The 17,441-nt window shown below is 31.4% G+C and overlaps 2 protein-coding genes across 6 annotated transcripts in view; one reads left to right on the plus strand and one right to left on the minus strand.

Moving 5' to 3' along the window:
• Positions 1-6,951, minus strand: part of LOC117180914 (probable G-protein coupled receptor Mth-like 1) — a 13,743-nt gene extending 6,792 nt beyond the window's left edge. The window contains exons 1-4 of one of the 3 annotated variants that reach the window (XM_033373532.1): positions 6,737-6,951; positions 5,985-6,362; positions 2,335-2,599; positions 1,823-2,130 (exon numbers count right to left, since the gene is read on the minus strand). In XM_033373532.1, the coding sequence (XP_033229423.1) occupies positions 1,823-2,130; positions 2,335-2,599; positions 5,985-5,988 (577 nt within the window). In that variant the 5' untranslated portion in view covers positions 5,989-6,362; positions 6,737-6,951. Of the gene's footprint in view, positions 1-1,822; positions 2,131-2,263; positions 2,600-5,984; positions 6,363-6,736 lie in introns of those variants that run through there. The other 2 variants (XM_033373533.1, XM_033373534.1) reach the window with 2 other exon arrangements.
• Positions 1-17,441, plus strand: part of LOC117180912 (RNA helicase aquarius) — a 100,061-nt gene that overhangs the window by 38,608 nt on the left and 44,012 nt on the right. For all 3 annotated transcript variants that reach the window (XM_033373528.1, XM_033373530.1, XM_033373529.1), the window contains one exon: positions 14,396-14,509. In XM_033373528.1, the coding sequence (XP_033229419.1) occupies positions 14,396-14,509 (114 nt within the window). The remainder of the gene's footprint in view (positions 1-14,395; positions 14,510-17,441) is intronic.

Here is a 17,441-nt window from a genome sequence, read left to right on the forward strand (position 1 = left end):
AAAGAGGGAGCTCTTCTTAATATTTTGACACCAAAATCATGTTGATACACCTTACCGACTGCGAGTAAAGCCACCCACGCTTTAACTTGACAGACTGTACGTACAGGGAATGTGAATAGCAAAAGGTGCCTGAAAATCTAAAACCAGAGGAGGATTTTCAAACGTTTTATTATCAATAGATCTCAAGAGTAGAAGATCATACAGATAACACAGGAAAACCTCTTCAGATGAGAAAATGAAAACATACTGTCTTGTCAGTCAATTAATTGATAATTGCTACAATGCTTACCATCAACAAACAAATTTCAAATCGACAAGAGAGAATTTACATGAAAAGGAAGCAGCAATTAACATCGATTACCGTGAAGATTATCTTTCTAAATGGGCAAAAGAAGTTCAAAGTACGCACGCTTTAGTGCTTACAAAAGTCAATTCAGTCTGCATACTACATGATGCAGTAGTCATATGGGCCTACTTAATGCAGAAACGAAACCAACTTTTTTTTATCCATAAATTGAGTTTGTCGAAAGTGACTTGGAATTTCTCAGAGCTAGGCCATGTTTAGGGCCCCGTCGATGGCGTTGGCGGCGTGATAATGAGAACTGCATATTAATTTTTTATACTTGTAAATTACTTCATTGATTCGTCTACATTCGTCAGATCAGTCTCAAGTCGTAGTTTAACAAAGTCGGAGATAACAGGAAGAAATTAAGTAATTTGATAATATTCCTCCAAAAACTGTCAAGTAAATTCCTAACACTATGATGCTCCGCTAAATAGTTTGGTCAGGTAGAAAATACTGGTATAATCGGACTCTTAAGATTTCTATCTTGATTCATTGCAATACAGAAATCCTGTATGCTCATTATAGCCTCCTTCCTGATAAATATACCATTCCATCAATCAGATAAAGTAGATTGTTTGCCATACAAATTTTCCATTACAAATCTTTTACATTTCCATAAAAAGTTTCATTTTTTCCTTCATATTTATTCGCAGAGCAGACTTAAAACTCAAAAAAGAAAACTAAAAGGAGAAACAAAAGTCCTAAGTGCTAAAGCTTCTAAGTGCACTTTAGAAAAAAAATGCAGGTTAAAATTGTTTATTCAACAGTTGTTATTTATAGTCTTAGTTTTCTTTTTCTCTTTAAGGAAATGTTTCAATTTTTATTTAATCATAATGATCAAGGCCTCGTTTTATTCTTTGAAGGATTCTCTATAATTCTATTTGGGTGCTGTTAATTAAAATTGAAACTATAATTGTTTATTACAATAATAACGGTACGATTTCTATATGAATATGTTTTAATCAAATCCACCCAAACAAAAATCTAGATAATCCTTCGAAGGATAAAATGGGGCCTTGGTCATTAGAATTAAATCAGAATTGTAACTTTTCTCTAAATAGATAGGAAAAACTAAACCTGCAAATAACTACTGTTAAATAAACAATTTTAACTTGAATTATTTTTTTCTAATGTATGTTTAAAAACCTCTGTCAAGATTTACAATAATTAATAATAAATCTATTTTTGCCGATTTTTGTACTGCAAAAAAAGGTTGCAATAGAATATTTGTTCCTTTTATAATAGTACTCCTGCGCTTGAACAATATCATCAGTCATGTCTCGCCTAGTCACAAAAATCTCTATTATCATAGAACTAAAATAGTCGCTAACATCTTTCGTAGCAAGCAAGTCCTAAATGGTTTAGAAAAAATCCAACCTATATTTTACTAGTTTGCAAAGATGAAACTGTTACGCGGATCAGACGGGGTTGCGAAACTCCCCTTTTAGCTTTGAGTCTGGCAATTAATATACTCACCGAGAGGAACGCACATAACGTCGCCTATGATTTTCTCATCTGTTGGCAGTTCAACTTTCCTCAGATGTTGAATTGCCAAAATCATATAACTGGCTGACAGAGAAGCTACTGCTGACATCATCGCTTTGTCCTGGATTTCTCTGAGCTCAGGAAGTACTAAATATACTACGAAGGTGATAAACAGAAAAAAGGAAGACGTTACACTTAAAGAGCCAAAAAGAATGTACTTCCATTCTGAGTTTTGAGTTTCTCCAAAGCAAACAAGTGCTATCAGTTTGTCGCTCAGATTTTTCTTAAAGATGCAAAACCTGTATGTCGGAAAAAATGTTATAAGTCTCCAATAATTATCCGGCTCAGAATATTATTTGTATTATAATAATACTCCCAAAGCGTTATCCTATTGTAACAAAAGTTACAAATACAATAATTACTTTTACTCAACTTCTTTTGCATGCAATCTCTAACTTATGTATCATTACTCCTAAAATCTGATTTATTTCGAGTATTCTCACTCATTCTGAGGAATGCGTGTCTCATCCGATTCAGAAGTTAACACAAGCCACGTGCCATTTTCGTTATTGGTGACACTAAATTGATCCGACGGATCATTCTGATCCATCATGTACATTTCATTAGGACAGTCGAGCAAAACCTGACTTCCATCTGAACAATTTTTGCCTGATTCCCAAATAACATCCTTCGGACAGCAATCCCTCTCTGCTAAACTCGATGAAACCATCAATGTCAGCCATATCCACCAAGCAAATGCTTTGGAAGCTGCAAATTGAATAGAATTCAAAATTAAATTTAAACTAAAATTTTATTTATCAAGGTTGCCGTAGGTCATGGGAGATCAGGGAAAAGTTAGAGAATTTTATTAAGCAGGGGAAGTCAGTGAATGGTCAGGGAGTTTGAAGAAAATCTTTCAAAAGTCAGCTAATTTCTATACTAGAGACACTTTAAATAATTTTCATGAATAATAAAATATTTGAATATTTATAAGGGAAAATGAAAAATTGTTCAGGAAAAAATGATGGCATTTTGAAAATGTAGATTTACGGTCACCCTGATAAAATATTCTTGTCAGTAATTTATTTATCTTGTATTTCTATTTCTACAGTCAAACTCGAAGAAAGTCGCGGTTTTGGGGCTGTTCAAGAACCTGAACTAACCTAACGAAACCGGACGTAGTCTAACTCCGAACGTAAACAGGCTATTGCTTTGTTACGCCCGAGTGAGATTGAGTCAGCTCCGCACACCGCGCGCAGCTCCTGACCCATAGTCGCGGCGTCGATTCTCGGAATGACTATCTTCGGGAACGCTATGTCCGAGTTTGACTGTATTTCGTTTTTTTCTTCAGTTTCCTTCTGTAGATTATATTTTTATTATTTTTTTTTAAATATTTGGTCGAAAATTCAACAATTTTGTTAAAAAGTCATCATTTTTTATTTGAAAATTAAACTTTTTGGGTTGGAAATTCATCTGTTTGCATCTGTTTTAGTAGGTACAAATACGGGGTCCCTCACAAAATACATGAGAAGTTCAAGGGGGTGGGGTCGGTAAAAGTATTAATTTCCATGTTATTTTCCATTTTTGCTGAAAATGTAATTTTCTTGTAAAAAAATTAATTAGATTGGGACTCCTATTTACGTTCACCTGAAATACCGGACGAGGTGGTCTGAGGGGCGTGAGAAACGAGCTTGGAAGGTCATCGGAGTTGCGCATTTCACGGTTCGGTATTATAAGAAGCAATAAGCAGAAGAATAACGGTTCGGTGAACCTCAATACACCATGAAGGCCATTCATGGTACCTCCGAAACCCCTGGTAAATCGGAGTCCCAGTGTATTTGGTTGAAAATGCAACTGTTTTTAGTTGATGCTTAATCTTCTTTGTTTTATAATCCATCTTTGTAGGCAGATAATTCCAGTCTTTGTTTACAAATTTAACTATTTTCTTAAACATTTATATTATTTTGTTGAAATTTCAATTATTTTGTTGAAGATTTTTTTTATGTAAAAATTCAATTTTTTTAAATTGAAAGTTCAAGTTTTTTATTAAAAAGTAATCTTTTTTCGTCGAAAATAAAAGAGAGGAATAGGGCAAAGAGTGTGAAGTCTGTCAAATCTGTAATCTTTAATATATTCACTCTGCTGAGGATAGTGCAAATTAATCACTGAGTATCAATTTCTATAACACTCTTATAATATACTTCAAATGCTACAACATTTTCTTTTAATTAAAAAGATTATAATTTAATGGATAGGAGAATTTATTAGCAGATTGATATTCTGTATTATCTGTATCGTAAGTCCCACATAAACGCGTACATTGGATCTTATTTAGAGAACGGTACAACTCATTGATTAGGAAAGAAAGGATTACTTCATTCAATTAATTTCAGTTTAGATATAATTGTACATTTTTCTTCTTCTATTACTCTCGTTGCTTGCTCTATCTTCTAAACGGACAAACAGGGTGGCCGAAAAATTTATTCTTCAAAATTCCCTAACTTTTCCTTGACTTTTCAACAAAATAGTTGAATCTTTAACCAAATTGATGAATTTTCAACTAAATGGCCGAATTAAAAAAAAGGTTAAACTTCAAGCAAAAACAGTTGCATTTTCAACCAAATAAATAAATTACTTAGAAGGCAGTAGTCACAAGTAGCATTCTGGATAGGTCTTTACGGGGAGTTCAAGGTTTGCAGGATGAGTTGTAAAACTATGACCAAAGTTGTAAAACCATGGGTTTTCCGGTCGCCGTTGCGAACATTGAGTTCTACGGAGTACCTAACTAACCCAGTGAGTGATGTATGATATTGTATTCAATTTCAGCATTTAATGATACTGTAGGGCCGTCTGGAAAGTGAGTCATATGTTTGCACAACCAACGGTATTATAAACATCACGACTGACTCTTTAGACGGCCCTATAGGCTCATAATAGACTCATTTCTAATAAAAAAGATCGTACATCGCTCGCAGTGATAAACAGATACTCAAGTGGAACTCAATGTTCTGTAGGAAGTCCTGAAGACCCACACTGTAACAAAAATTTATTGAATTTTATATCTCTGGTGGATGTAAGTAAAAGGACCCTCGTGTATCGGAGTAACTTTACGAAAAATTGTAAGAATCCACCTAGCGATGTATTTCACAATTGCATCTGTTGTGATATTCCAATTCGGCCGATAATTTTACACACAAAAATGTAAAATTCATTATGTGAAAGAATAAAATAAAATTTAGTAGGGTGACAGGTTTCGAACACTCGAAGCCTAAACTTCGTACAATTTCATAGAGATTGAAGAAACACAAGCCGGACACAAATACTAAAACAGCCTAAAACACATTAGATACTGTGGGTATTTTTTTGATGTTAAAATATTCCGTGACAAAAATATGAAATATACGTTCGGAATAACCGCATTTTTCCGTTCCAATCGCATTAAGAATAAAAATGCTGCGACTGAATTTTTCCATCTGAATGTAAAGTTCGTACAATATGTAATTCTCCGAAACTTTGTAATTTTACACAAATATTTGTTTATAGAGCACGGCTTTCCAACTTCAGTCTTGGTTTTACCACTAGTTGAGAATGCAACTGTTTTTGCTTAAAGTTTAATCTTCTTTGTTTAGAAATCCGACTGTTTGGTTGAAATTCCTCTTTTTCGGTGGAAAATTGATCAATTTGGTTAAAAATTAAACTATTTTGTTGAAAAATCAAAGAAAAGCAGGAGAATTTTAAAAATAAAGCTTTTCGGCCACCCTGTTTATCTGTTAAGAACATAGAGCATGCACCGAGAGTAATAGAAAAAAAAAGATACAATTTACAGAAAACAAAAAAGTGAATTTTTGTTGCGGGTAATTTTCAAGTATATTAAATTGAATTTTTCGCATTGAAACAAATTAAGATTTAATAGAGTTGATATGGTAACCATTTCTCATGTGGTGGGTAGATCTTAACACGTGAAGTTAATTTTTGTTTCAGATAAAGATTGCTCTAAAATCGCAAATTTGATAGACTCCGCAATCTTTTCCCTTTTTAAAGTAGTCCTCTCTTCTCACATGCTTTAAAGGGCTAAAATGAGCTGCAGCACTTCTGATACCTCAGGATTGACAGTGTTTCTCTTCTTATCAGAAAATAATTACAGTAGTCTTACCCATTATTGGAAACGATCTTTTTTAAGATATCCTAGTTTAACACCCTTATGAAGATGATAGCTACGAAGCGATGAGGGTATATCAATATATAATCGCTCGCAACATATAACCGAACAGTATTAGATTGATGTCAACGTCATTGCGGAGGCCAAGACGATGATGATGGTTTTGGACTATGATGAGTGAGGTCACGCTGTATGCTATTTCCTATATGCGAACGACACCTAGATCAAGGGTCAATAAAACAAGTGCGATGAGCAAATGTACATCCGTATAATTCCCCCTTCAACAAACGCCTAATCTCTTGCAACTATCACGATGTGATTTTTGAGGTGGTATCAAATATTGACCATCTTCCATCTTACATGTTGATGATCCTGAAAATGTTCAATAGACATGCAATAATTAAGCATTGGTAAACCCGGTATATCGATTTTTTGGGCATTAAAGCATATCCTATGCCAAATACATCAAACAGTTTTTTTACTGTTTAATCGCCACTCAGAATTAATTTGATCAAAGATAAAAATTCTAATCTGGGTGACTGTAAGGGTCATTAGCAAAAAGTAAAAAAAAAAATTACCAAGATTGGCCACATGTTCGTGCATTTAATGAATGAAAATGAAAAGTTAGTCAATGAAACAGCATTGATAGACAATAGTGATACCAAAGACTTGAAAGTGATTTTTCTATTACACCATTCGTGGAAAAAATATAGTAAAAAACTCGTTTTACTCAAAATTATACATACCTCTCAAAATACCAATAAAAACCGCTATTTTTTTTAATTCAACATCAACATTTAACACGAGCAGAATTTATTTTTATAATTCATAATTATGGCAAATTATTTGATCTAATTGATTTTTTTTAAGTTTGAATAATGCAACAGTGACTATTTCTGTATTTATTATTAACAGGTTTTGATAGAAACTTCACCTCGACCGAACTCGCTGTGAACTGAAATGACGAACGCAAAGTTACTCTCAGTTGAAGACAGTGTCCGCAACAGACGTCAGTTATCCCCACCACAAATCTTTAATTTCCTTCTGCGCTTCTTTATAGTTAGGGTAGATGTTGAAGAATTTACATTAAGGAATATATAAGTAGTTGCTGAAACAAAACATAACTATGAATTTTTTTTCTAAAAGTCAGATAGGCGAAAGGGGTTGCCCGGTTGCCAATGGTTGAGGAGATTCTCCAATTCAAAGTAGAACATCAATTAGTCTGATCATGATTTTGTAAAACGTCTGGCAAAAATATTTCAATTTGAAATGGTTTTATTCCCTTTATAAAATATTCTGTGATAAAAATGTTGTAAGGTTAAGATTATGGTCTTTGAATATCAATAGTCAGGGAAAAATTAGGGAATTTTGAAAATTAAGTTTTGCGGCCAACCTGATATAATATTCTTGTCAGTCATTTATTTATTTTGTATTTCTATTACTTTTTTTGAAGTTGCTTTCTCTTAATGCTTATATTCTATATTTCAAATTGTTATTATTTTGTTGAAAATTGAACTATTTTGGTTAAAATGAACTTTTTGTTGAACATTCATATTTTGGTGTTTAAAATTGAACTGAAATTTTTCTTGGTTGAAAATTCGACTATTTTTTGGTTAAAATATTACATTACCATTTAAAAATGCATAATTTTTTAGTTGACAATTGAAGTACCTAGTTTTAGGTTGAACCACTCTGTTCAAAATAATTTTGTTGTTGAAGATTAGCCATTTTAGTCATAAATTCATCTATATATGAAAATATTTTTCACGACAGTGAATTAAATGAAATATTAGTGAATATTAAATGAAAATTTAAGTATTCCAGTTGAAGATTGAACTTTTTAATTGAAAATTCAACTATTTAGGAAAAGGTTGAACTACTTTGTTAAATTTTGGTTTGACTTTGAAGGTCTATCTCCTTGCTTGAAAATTGAACTATTTTGTTAAAAAATCGTTTTTCTTTGTCAAATTAATTTTTTAAATTGAAAAGCGTAAGTCTTCCATTTTTGGTTAAGGATTCATATTTTTTAGTTAAAAAATCGTATTTTTTGACAGGAACCTGATATTGATGGTTGTAAATGCATCTGTTTACTAAAAAACGATTCTTTTAGTTGTTAAAAATTAATTTATTTGATTAAAATTGCAACTGTATTTTATTTGAAATTTAATCTCGTTGGTTTTAAAATTCGACTAGTTGATTGCAAATCCATCTTTATACGTTGAATATTCAGCAATTTGGTTAAAAAATCAACTTTTTGTTGAAAATTTAATGGTTTCGTTGAAAATTCGTCCTTTTGGCTTAAAAATTCAATTTTTCGTTAAAGTCATCTTTCCTGGTTGAAAATGAACTTATTTGTTGAATGTTCGTCCTTTTGGATTGAAAATTCACTTTTTATTCTAGAAAAGTAGTTTTTTAAATAAAATAAATAAATTTGACTTTAAAATTGTTTTATTCCGTTTATAAAATATTCTATGTTAACAATGTTACAAGATTCATATTTTCTGATCTTTACATATTAATGGTTAGGGCAAATAAAAAATTGCTTTCTATGTTAGATCAGCTTTTACTGATTGTAGAAAGTGTTTGTATGCTGGACCCTGGATACGGGATTCTCAAAAAAAGAACTGTTCGTTCGTCTTTTTTTCTGTCTGTTGGTCTTCGGGACCAGTTGATAAGAGAGACCAGTTTTTAAGATCCTTAGTGACAAAAAAAGAGTTATATGCTTTTGCATAGGTTGCGACACATAAAAACAAGTTTCCGAATGACGACTTTTGTAGCAATGGTCATACATGGAAAATAAAAACAAAAATAACAATTTGGCGAAATGCTTGAAAAATATCCCTAAACCTCTCTTGGTTGAAAAATGTACTATTTGGCTGCAAATTTAACTATTTTTTTATTTCCAAGTCGAAAATTACTTTTCTTCGCTGAAACTTAAACTAGTCCATTTTTGGTAGAATATTGGTGATTTTAGTTGAAAATTCAATTATTTAATTTTTGATCGACAATTTATATTTTTTGCTGGAGAATTTAAATACTGAATTGAAAGTTAAAATATAATTGGTTAAATACTCATTTTGTTTGTTAAAGATTGAACTGTATTTTGGAGAATTAGTTTTTTTAACTGAAAATTTATCTGTTCCATTTTTGGTTGAAAATTTAACTATTTTGTTGAAATTTGAACTGATGTATTAGAAATTAATTTTCAGAATAAAAAATCCATCTCTTTTGTTGAAAATCCACATTTTATAAAAAAATTAGTCTTTATGGGTTGGTATATCTATTATTTTGGTAGAAAATCTAACTGTTTTTAGTTAAAAGTTCATTCTTTTTAACTGAAAAGTCTTATTACATTTTTTGTTCAAAATTCTTTTGCTTAAAAATTTTACTATTTGGATGAAAATTCGTTTATTTCTAAATTAAAAATTAATTCTCTTGACTAAAAATTGAACTAATCCATTTTTGACTGAAAATTGATGTTTTTTTTTTTTGTAAAAATTCAACTAATCAATTTTTCATTCACAATTTATTTTTATTTTGTGTTTGAAAATTCAACTGCTGAGTTGAGAGTTAAACTAATTTGTTATATTCTTGAGAATTAGTTTTTTTTTTAAATTGTTTTAACTGAACATTGTACTGCTCTATTTATATTCGAAAATCGATTGTTTTTATTTTGGTATTCAAATATTTGGTTATAAATTTATCTATTTTGCTGTAAACTGCTTTATTAAAAATTAATTTTAATATTTGAAGATTCATCTCTTTTGTTGAAAATTCATATTTTCGCGTTGAAAAATACAACTTTTTTGTCAAACAATGGTCTTTTTGGCTTCAAAATCCAATAATTTGGTGGACATGTTTTCTCCCTTTTGAATAAAAAAAACGTTCTTAAGTCAAAAATTCATCTCTTTTTGTAGAATTAAATTTATTTCGATTTAAAATAAAAATATATTTTTGATTTAAATATCAGCTAGTATATTTTGTGTTGAGAACTAACCTTTTTTATTCAAAATTCAACTGTATTCTACTAAATATGTCTTGTGTTCTTAAAACTGTATCTATTTGGTTAGAAATGTCACTGTTTTTTAAGTTCAATTTTTGTTGCTTAAGAATTAAGAATTTGAACTTAAATGTTCAAATATTTCATTGTAAATTAAATTGGTTGATAATTATTTTTCTTTAATTCAACTATTTGGTTGACATTTAAATGTTTGTCAGAAGAAAATTCAACTATGTGGTTAAAAGTTTAAAATTTTGTTGAAAATTCAACTGTTTTCTTAGAATGGCATCTTTTTCGCAAATTCAACTGGTTTCTGGAAAAATTTTCTTTTTGAATACAAAATTCGGTCCTGTTTATGTAAATTAATTTTTTGTAGAAAAGTTCTTATTTGAAAATGTCTTAAAATGTCTTAAAATGTCAAAACCTCAAAAAACTAGTTTTTTAATGGATTTTACTTCTAGTTTGAAAATTTTTGATATCAGAAAAAAATATTTTGAATGAAAGCTGTGGAGCAAAAGAAAATACATTTTTTATATTCAATACGGTTTTTCTCTAAAACCATTATTTTACGAGAAAAAGAAGATTTTCCATCTTATACGGCATCTCTTTCGGTCTTCTAGCAAATTCTCTCTTCTTCACCCGATTCGACAAGACCGAAGTCGAATTCATTTCAGTGCGAGATCGAGTAGAAGAACGAGTTCAAACAGCTGATTTCTAAATAGAAATATACAAAAAACTCATATTTTTCATTTGAGCTTTATTTTCCAAAGTGGCGAAAAACCCTTGTTTGGTTACGCGAGATTGTCATTTGAACTATTTATAAAGTTAAATTGGATACTTTTGAATTATATCTACTTTCTTTGTTTTGAATTTTTGAAATAAATGGATAGGTAGAATCGATTTTTGCAAGCAGATATGGGAAAGTGGGGTAAATGTCCGAATAAAAATGCTTTGACTTGAGTCCGACTTGAATTGCCCCCAATCAAAACATGCTGAAGTCGAATAGTTCGACTTGAGTATTCTAAGTTTTGAGACCGAGCCAGACTTCAATTTATGCCTTGGAGCCAAGTTTTTATGCCTTGAAGAAATACATTTATCTCTTGACTCGAATGTTTATGACTGCAACACGTGCAGTTTATAAGTTCGAGCGTATACCTGCCCTAACATAAATTGTAATTCTAACAGTCAAAAAAGCTAATCTTTGTTAATGGCTAAACAATCTTGTATATTTTTATACAATATATATATATATATATATATATATATAAAATCAACTTATTTGAGGATTGTTATTTGTATTATACTTGTTTGTCGATGATACCGAAAATGTTGTTTGTTTTTAAGTATTTCTAACGGCTTAGGAGATTCTTCTAGAAAGTCACAATTTTTATTTTTTTGAAGAAAATTTTTAAGGGTTATACTCGTTGAGACCCACCGATTGTGAATTTTTAAATTAAAAATAACTAATTTAATAATTACAAATTTTTCATTCGTCAATTTTAATCTCATTTATGAGCCAAAAAAGGTTCGATAATCTCAGCCAAGACAAGGCTCGTCTTGAGTCCAGTAAACGTTGTCTTAGCCAAGACAAGGCTCGACTTAAGACAAGTAAAGGCCGTTTTACCTGTCGTGGCCATAAAAGTAAGACGAAGGCCTATGTCTCGACTCAGTTTTGAGATGCAGCCAGACATCGATGTCTTGGAGACGAACTCAAAACATAACTAAATTCGAAATTCGGGGAGCCTTTTTATCTATTTATTATGTTTTATTTATTATAATATTAATTGATATATTATTATACAGTAAAACTCTTCGATAGTGCCGATTTTGGGGATGATGGTGGGTGGGAACTAACTCATTATTGCCCGCTCCGCATTTGTTTGTTCACGTCTGAGTGACAACCGCAGATCCCGCACACCTCCTGTTATACCTACCTGCGGCGCGGCGTCAATTCTCGGAAGGGCTATAGAGAGAAGGGTTATTGAAGGGTTTCAATGTATTTTAATTATTACTTCATTTGACGATGAACAGACTCAAAGTAGTTCGTTGACTTTGTAAGAGTGTTAAATTTTGTGATAAATACATTTGTATCATTTATGTATACATTTTTTACGAAAACGCTATTGACGAATCTTTTTTATTTCATCAGTTTCGCGCCTTATCATCTTTAAATTATAATTATAAATTTGTTAGTATAAAATCTACGAAATGGTGCTGCTTATTTAAACTTTGTATCCGATATTTGTGGTTTTGTAACTACCGCGCTTTTTGGGCTACTCCTGCGTCCTCTATTCGCGTCTTTGTTTGGTGAGAATCTGACAACACTGATTAGAACCGATGTGTTTGGTTCCAAGGGGGCTGCAACAAAAAAGAACCTATCTTGTTGAAAAGGAACCAAAAATGTTCAATTGTTCTAAAGAAATCCAAACTATGCGTTCTAATAGAGACCTTTTGTACTGAACTCAATTTCTGCCTCGACTCACTTTGAAGATTTTACAATTTAATGAATAACCTTTTACTTTATAATAAACGTTAAATAATATTGCATCAAGACCAATTTAATATAGAAACGAAAATTATAGAGAATAGTCATTCTTGAAAAGAAGATAATGCCCGTTAGATGTGACAGTTTTTAGCGTTATGTTGAAAATCTGAAGTTTTCAATTGCGCATACACCGAAAAACGTGGGTCTTCTTCAAATGATATAATGTACTATCATTCAATTTAATCTGTACTAAAAAAACTTTTGTAAATACAGTAAACTTCCTCCGATTTCAAAGATCGCCCACTTCACGCTATGTCCCCTATGCACGCTTATTTTAAATAGCGCAGTTCCGTCACCTCCCACAACGTACCTTGTACGGTCACGCCCGCGTCAGTGGCTGACAAATTAAAAAGAGGCCGGCAGAGCGGGACGCCCTAGCTTGTTTGAATAGAATATTTTCGCATGACTATTCATGTCCGAATAGTAATATTTCTCAAGCGTACAATGTATTTTCTCAGTCAGGTTCTATTCTTTTGTCGATTGATGACCTTTCAGTGTCAAGGTTTCACGATAGAAAATAGAATATCTAAAATCCCAGCATGACCGCGTCCGCCACGTGATGCTGCAAAACTCACTGTTCCGCGAAGTATTGCAGTCGTTTTTTGATTCTATTATATTGATTTTTATTTTGCAAATTGTCGTAGGTCAACAAAAATACTGGAAAAACACTGGGGGGCACAATGGGCAAAAGCGCTAATGCTCCGCGATATTTTAAACTGCGCAAATCAGTGCCGTTTGAACTGTTTCCAATTGGAATGCATAATATTGCATAATCTCCGCATGTGAGTATCCTTATCGGCATTGTACAAAAACCAGTAGCTGTCGTCAGAGGAATCCAAACCGATTGCTAGAAAGACTACGTCAATTTATAGGATTTTGATTATGTGCACATAAAACGGTAAATCATTCCGAAGAATTTGTAAATAATGATACTGGGTGTTGGATGCCTCAATTTTTATCACACGGAGGAGTTAAAAAAATAAATGTAGCTTATCACTTTTGCGAATTTCGGTGGCTTCGTCGTGTCAAGAAACTGAATGTAGATCCTTGATCCCAGTTGATTCAAGACATTGAAACGTGCTTTTCAGACAAAAGAGTAACTAGAAAATTTTGTTTAAACGATAAAAAATACATACAGAGAGAAACTCTCTGATACAAAAGCTAAAAAATGCATGATAAAACATTAAAAATTATGAAACAAAGACAAAATATATTTTTTTAAATGCTCTTCAAAGTACTCTAACCTTCCCGCACTGAATACCGTGATTGGGTGTCAAGCGAAAACCAATGGATAAGGCTTCTAAAAGCCACCCCCACTCGACCGATAAATATTGAAACCCAATCCATCTACTCGTATCCTGTTACAAATTTTGTAAATGGAATAATGACTCTGGAAGCCAATAAACGCTCTAGGCTCTAGAGAATCTCATCAATTATGTTGATGAAATTATCCAACTGTCCTAGAATAGGCAATGTGGTGCAAATTTATTTTCTAGTTCGATGACATGTGGTCAGGAATATCGAGAGAGAAAATTTAGAGATAATACAGAAAAGGAATAGAAATAGTGAGAGTATGCTTATCGCTTCATGCGATAAAATCCCGGAAGGATAATAATTTTCAAACAGAGGAAGGAAAATAAAAGTTAAAATAAATAGTTATTTGTTTAAAAAATGGTTTCTTAACAATTTTTTAAGAATGATGTTAAACTATTTTTTTAAAGATAAATGTCTTTTGTTAGTTTTAAAATATTTCCATACAAATATTTTTATTTGAAACTATATTATCTGTAATAATATTATTTCAATTCATATTATAAATGATATAATACAATAAATTATATTAATTTATGTAATTTACAGCTGTTGGAAATGCTCAAGTTCTATGCCAGGTTTGAAATTAATGAGGAATCCGGAGAACCATTGACAGATCATGACATGACTCAGTTACATTACACAAAAATCACATCTCTTCAGGTAAGATATTTTCTGCAACTTCTTATTTATTTTTTATTATTTTTTCCAATGACAAAATAGGATTGTTTTGCAATTTTAGATAAAATAATTTTTGAATAGATAATTTTATGCTAAACCCAGAGTTAGCGCAGGTGATATTGCTCTGAATTTGTAAACAAAAAGTCTGGGCTCGATTCCTACTGCGTGCAAATCAAGTGAAAATAATCATTTTTAACTTTTTTTTTTATACGAAAAAATTGAAGTTTTCAACTTTTACAACAGTTATATTTTGATTATTATTATTTACATGTAAGATAAAAAATACATACATATAGTATAATAAGAATAGAATAAACATTCAAATTGAAAAAAATTGTAAAATAAAATACAGTAAACCCTAGAGATAGGACCCCCTGATATAGTCCTTCCGAGAATTGACGTCGCGCTGCAAGTAGGAGTAAAAGAAGCTGCGCGGGGTACGCGGGGGTCGCTCGGGCGTGAACAAACAAAAGCGTTTTCTATGAAACGGCACTCTATCTGGGTAATTCCCCATCTCCTCCAGCCCCAAAACCGGCCCAGTCTCGGAGTTTCACTGTAATCTATTTTTATATCATGTTATTTTACTATTTCTTTAAATTTGATTATTTATTCTATTGTTATTATGATACAGTGAAACCCTTCAAAAGCCCTCTCTTCTATAGCCCTTCTCAGAATTGACACCGCGCCGCAAGTAGGTGTAACTGGATCTGCGCGGGTTGCGCGTGATCTGCGTGATTTGCGGTTGCTACTCAGGCAAGCACGCAGGCATGAACAAACAAAAGCGGTGCGGGTTATAATGAGTTAGTTTCCACCCACTGTCAGTCCCAAAATCGGCGCTATAGAAGAGTTCCACTGTATTTGTATGCATTTGATTTTTATCTCATATAAAAACAATAATAACTAAAGTATGAAAAATCAGAATTTTCCATTAAAAAAACTTTTCTTGGAGTAAAATTAGTGAAGGTTGAAAAATCCAATTTTTTAATATAAAAAAAATGGTTATAAATGAATATTTTGGCTTCATTGACATACATTTAGTAGCTAATTGTAATAAAAAAATTTAATGTGGTAAAAAATCGAGAACAATATGTAGACAGCAGAAATCGAGCCCAGACTTTTCGGCTACAAATTCGGAACGCTACCGCCTGTTCTAACGGATAGTTGAAAGACTCTTCTTAGATGTGGTTGATGAATTAAAAATAGTAATCAAAATGCAAAAATATATTTTATTGACGTATATGGACAATTGTCGAAATTCTTCAAATTTCCATCCAAAAATATTTTGACAACAAAATATAATAGTCAAACCTATGACCTTTTAAATTTATATTCTTATTATTTTACAAACGTTTGCTTGAAACCACGGGCTATATTAATGTGATTAAAAAAAAACTGTAAATCTGAGGTTATTCATATATTTTCAAAATAAGTAAACCAGTGGAGTTTTTAAAAAAACTTTTTAGACATATAATACAGAATTTGCAAGTAAAATGTCCTCACTTTATTTTTTTCCTTTTTAAGTTTGTGTTTTGTTTAAAAAATAATTTATCGTGTTTGAAATACAACTATTTTATCAGTAAGTCATATTTTTGGTAAAAAATTCAAGTAAATGCTTGAAAGTGGAACTACTTTGTTAAAAATACATTTTGTTGTTGTTGAAAATTCATCTGTTTGGTTAAAAGTTCAACTATTCCATTATAATGGAATAGTTAGACTTTTAGCCGAACAGATGAACTAAGAAGATTAATTTTCAAATATATCAGAAAATTAATCATCTTGGTTAAAAAATCATCTTTTTTGGATAAAAATACAAATGTTTGGTAGAAAATTAATCTAGTTTGTTTCAGGATTCAACTGTTTTGTTGAAAAATCGACTTTTTTGTTTGAATTCAAGTTCTTGGTTAAACATTAAACAGCTTCTTTGAAAATTCATTGAGGGGGGGGGGGGGGGGTTCATAATTCAAGTAGAAAATTGAACTGTTTTGTAGTAAGTTAATAATATTAGAATACTGATGTAATTTGGTGGAAATTCATCCTTTTTTCAGAACATTAATCTTCCTCGTGAAAATTCATCTTTTTGGTTGAAAATTTACCTTTTATGGTAGAAAAGTCGCATCTTTCTTGGTTAAGAATGATCTTTTCTTGTTAAAAATTCAACGTGTATATTGAACAATTCAACTTTTGTGCCTGAAAATTCCATTGTTTTATAGATAATTCGCTCTTTTAACATCAAACTTCAACAAATTTGTTAAAAATTCATATGTTTCGCTTAAAATTCACCGTTTTTGGTTCAAGATAGTCTTTTTGGTTATAAATTATAAATTGTAGGTCGACGTGTTAAGTATTAATTTTTTTATTGACAATTGATGTTTATTGGTTAAAATTGAACTAACTGATTGAAATATGAACTGCATCGTTAAAATTAATTTTTTTGTTAGAAGATTCCCGAGTAAAAATGTTTCGACTTGAGTTCGACTTGGTTATGTCTTGAGTTCGACTCCAAGACATCGATGTCTGGCTGCGTTTCAAAACTGAGTCGAGACATAGGCCTTCGTCTTACTTTTATGGCTATGACAGGTAAAACGACGTTTACTTGTCTTAAGTCGAGCCTTGTCTTGGCTAAGATGACGTTTACTTGACTCAAGACGAGCCTTGTCTTGGCTGAGATTATCGAACCTTTTTTGGCTCATAAATGAGTTTAAAATTGATGAATGAAAAATTTGTAATTATTAAATTAGTTATTTTTAATTTAAAAATTCAGAATCGGTGGGTCTCAACGAGTATAACCTTTAAAAATTTTCTTCAAAAAAATAAAAATTGTGACTTTCTAGAAGAATCTCCTAAGCCGTTAGAAATACTTAAAAACAAACAACATTTTCGGTATCATCATCAAACAAGTATAATACAAATAACA

The sequence above is a fragment of the Belonocnema kinseyi genome, chromosome 9, assembly GCF_010883055.1.
Source record: "Belonocnema kinseyi isolate 2016_QV_RU_SX_M_011 chromosome 9, B_treatae_v1, whole genome shotgun sequence".
Taxonomy (NCBI): Eukaryota; Metazoa; Arthropoda; class Insecta; order Hymenoptera; family Cynipidae; genus Belonocnema; species Belonocnema kinseyi.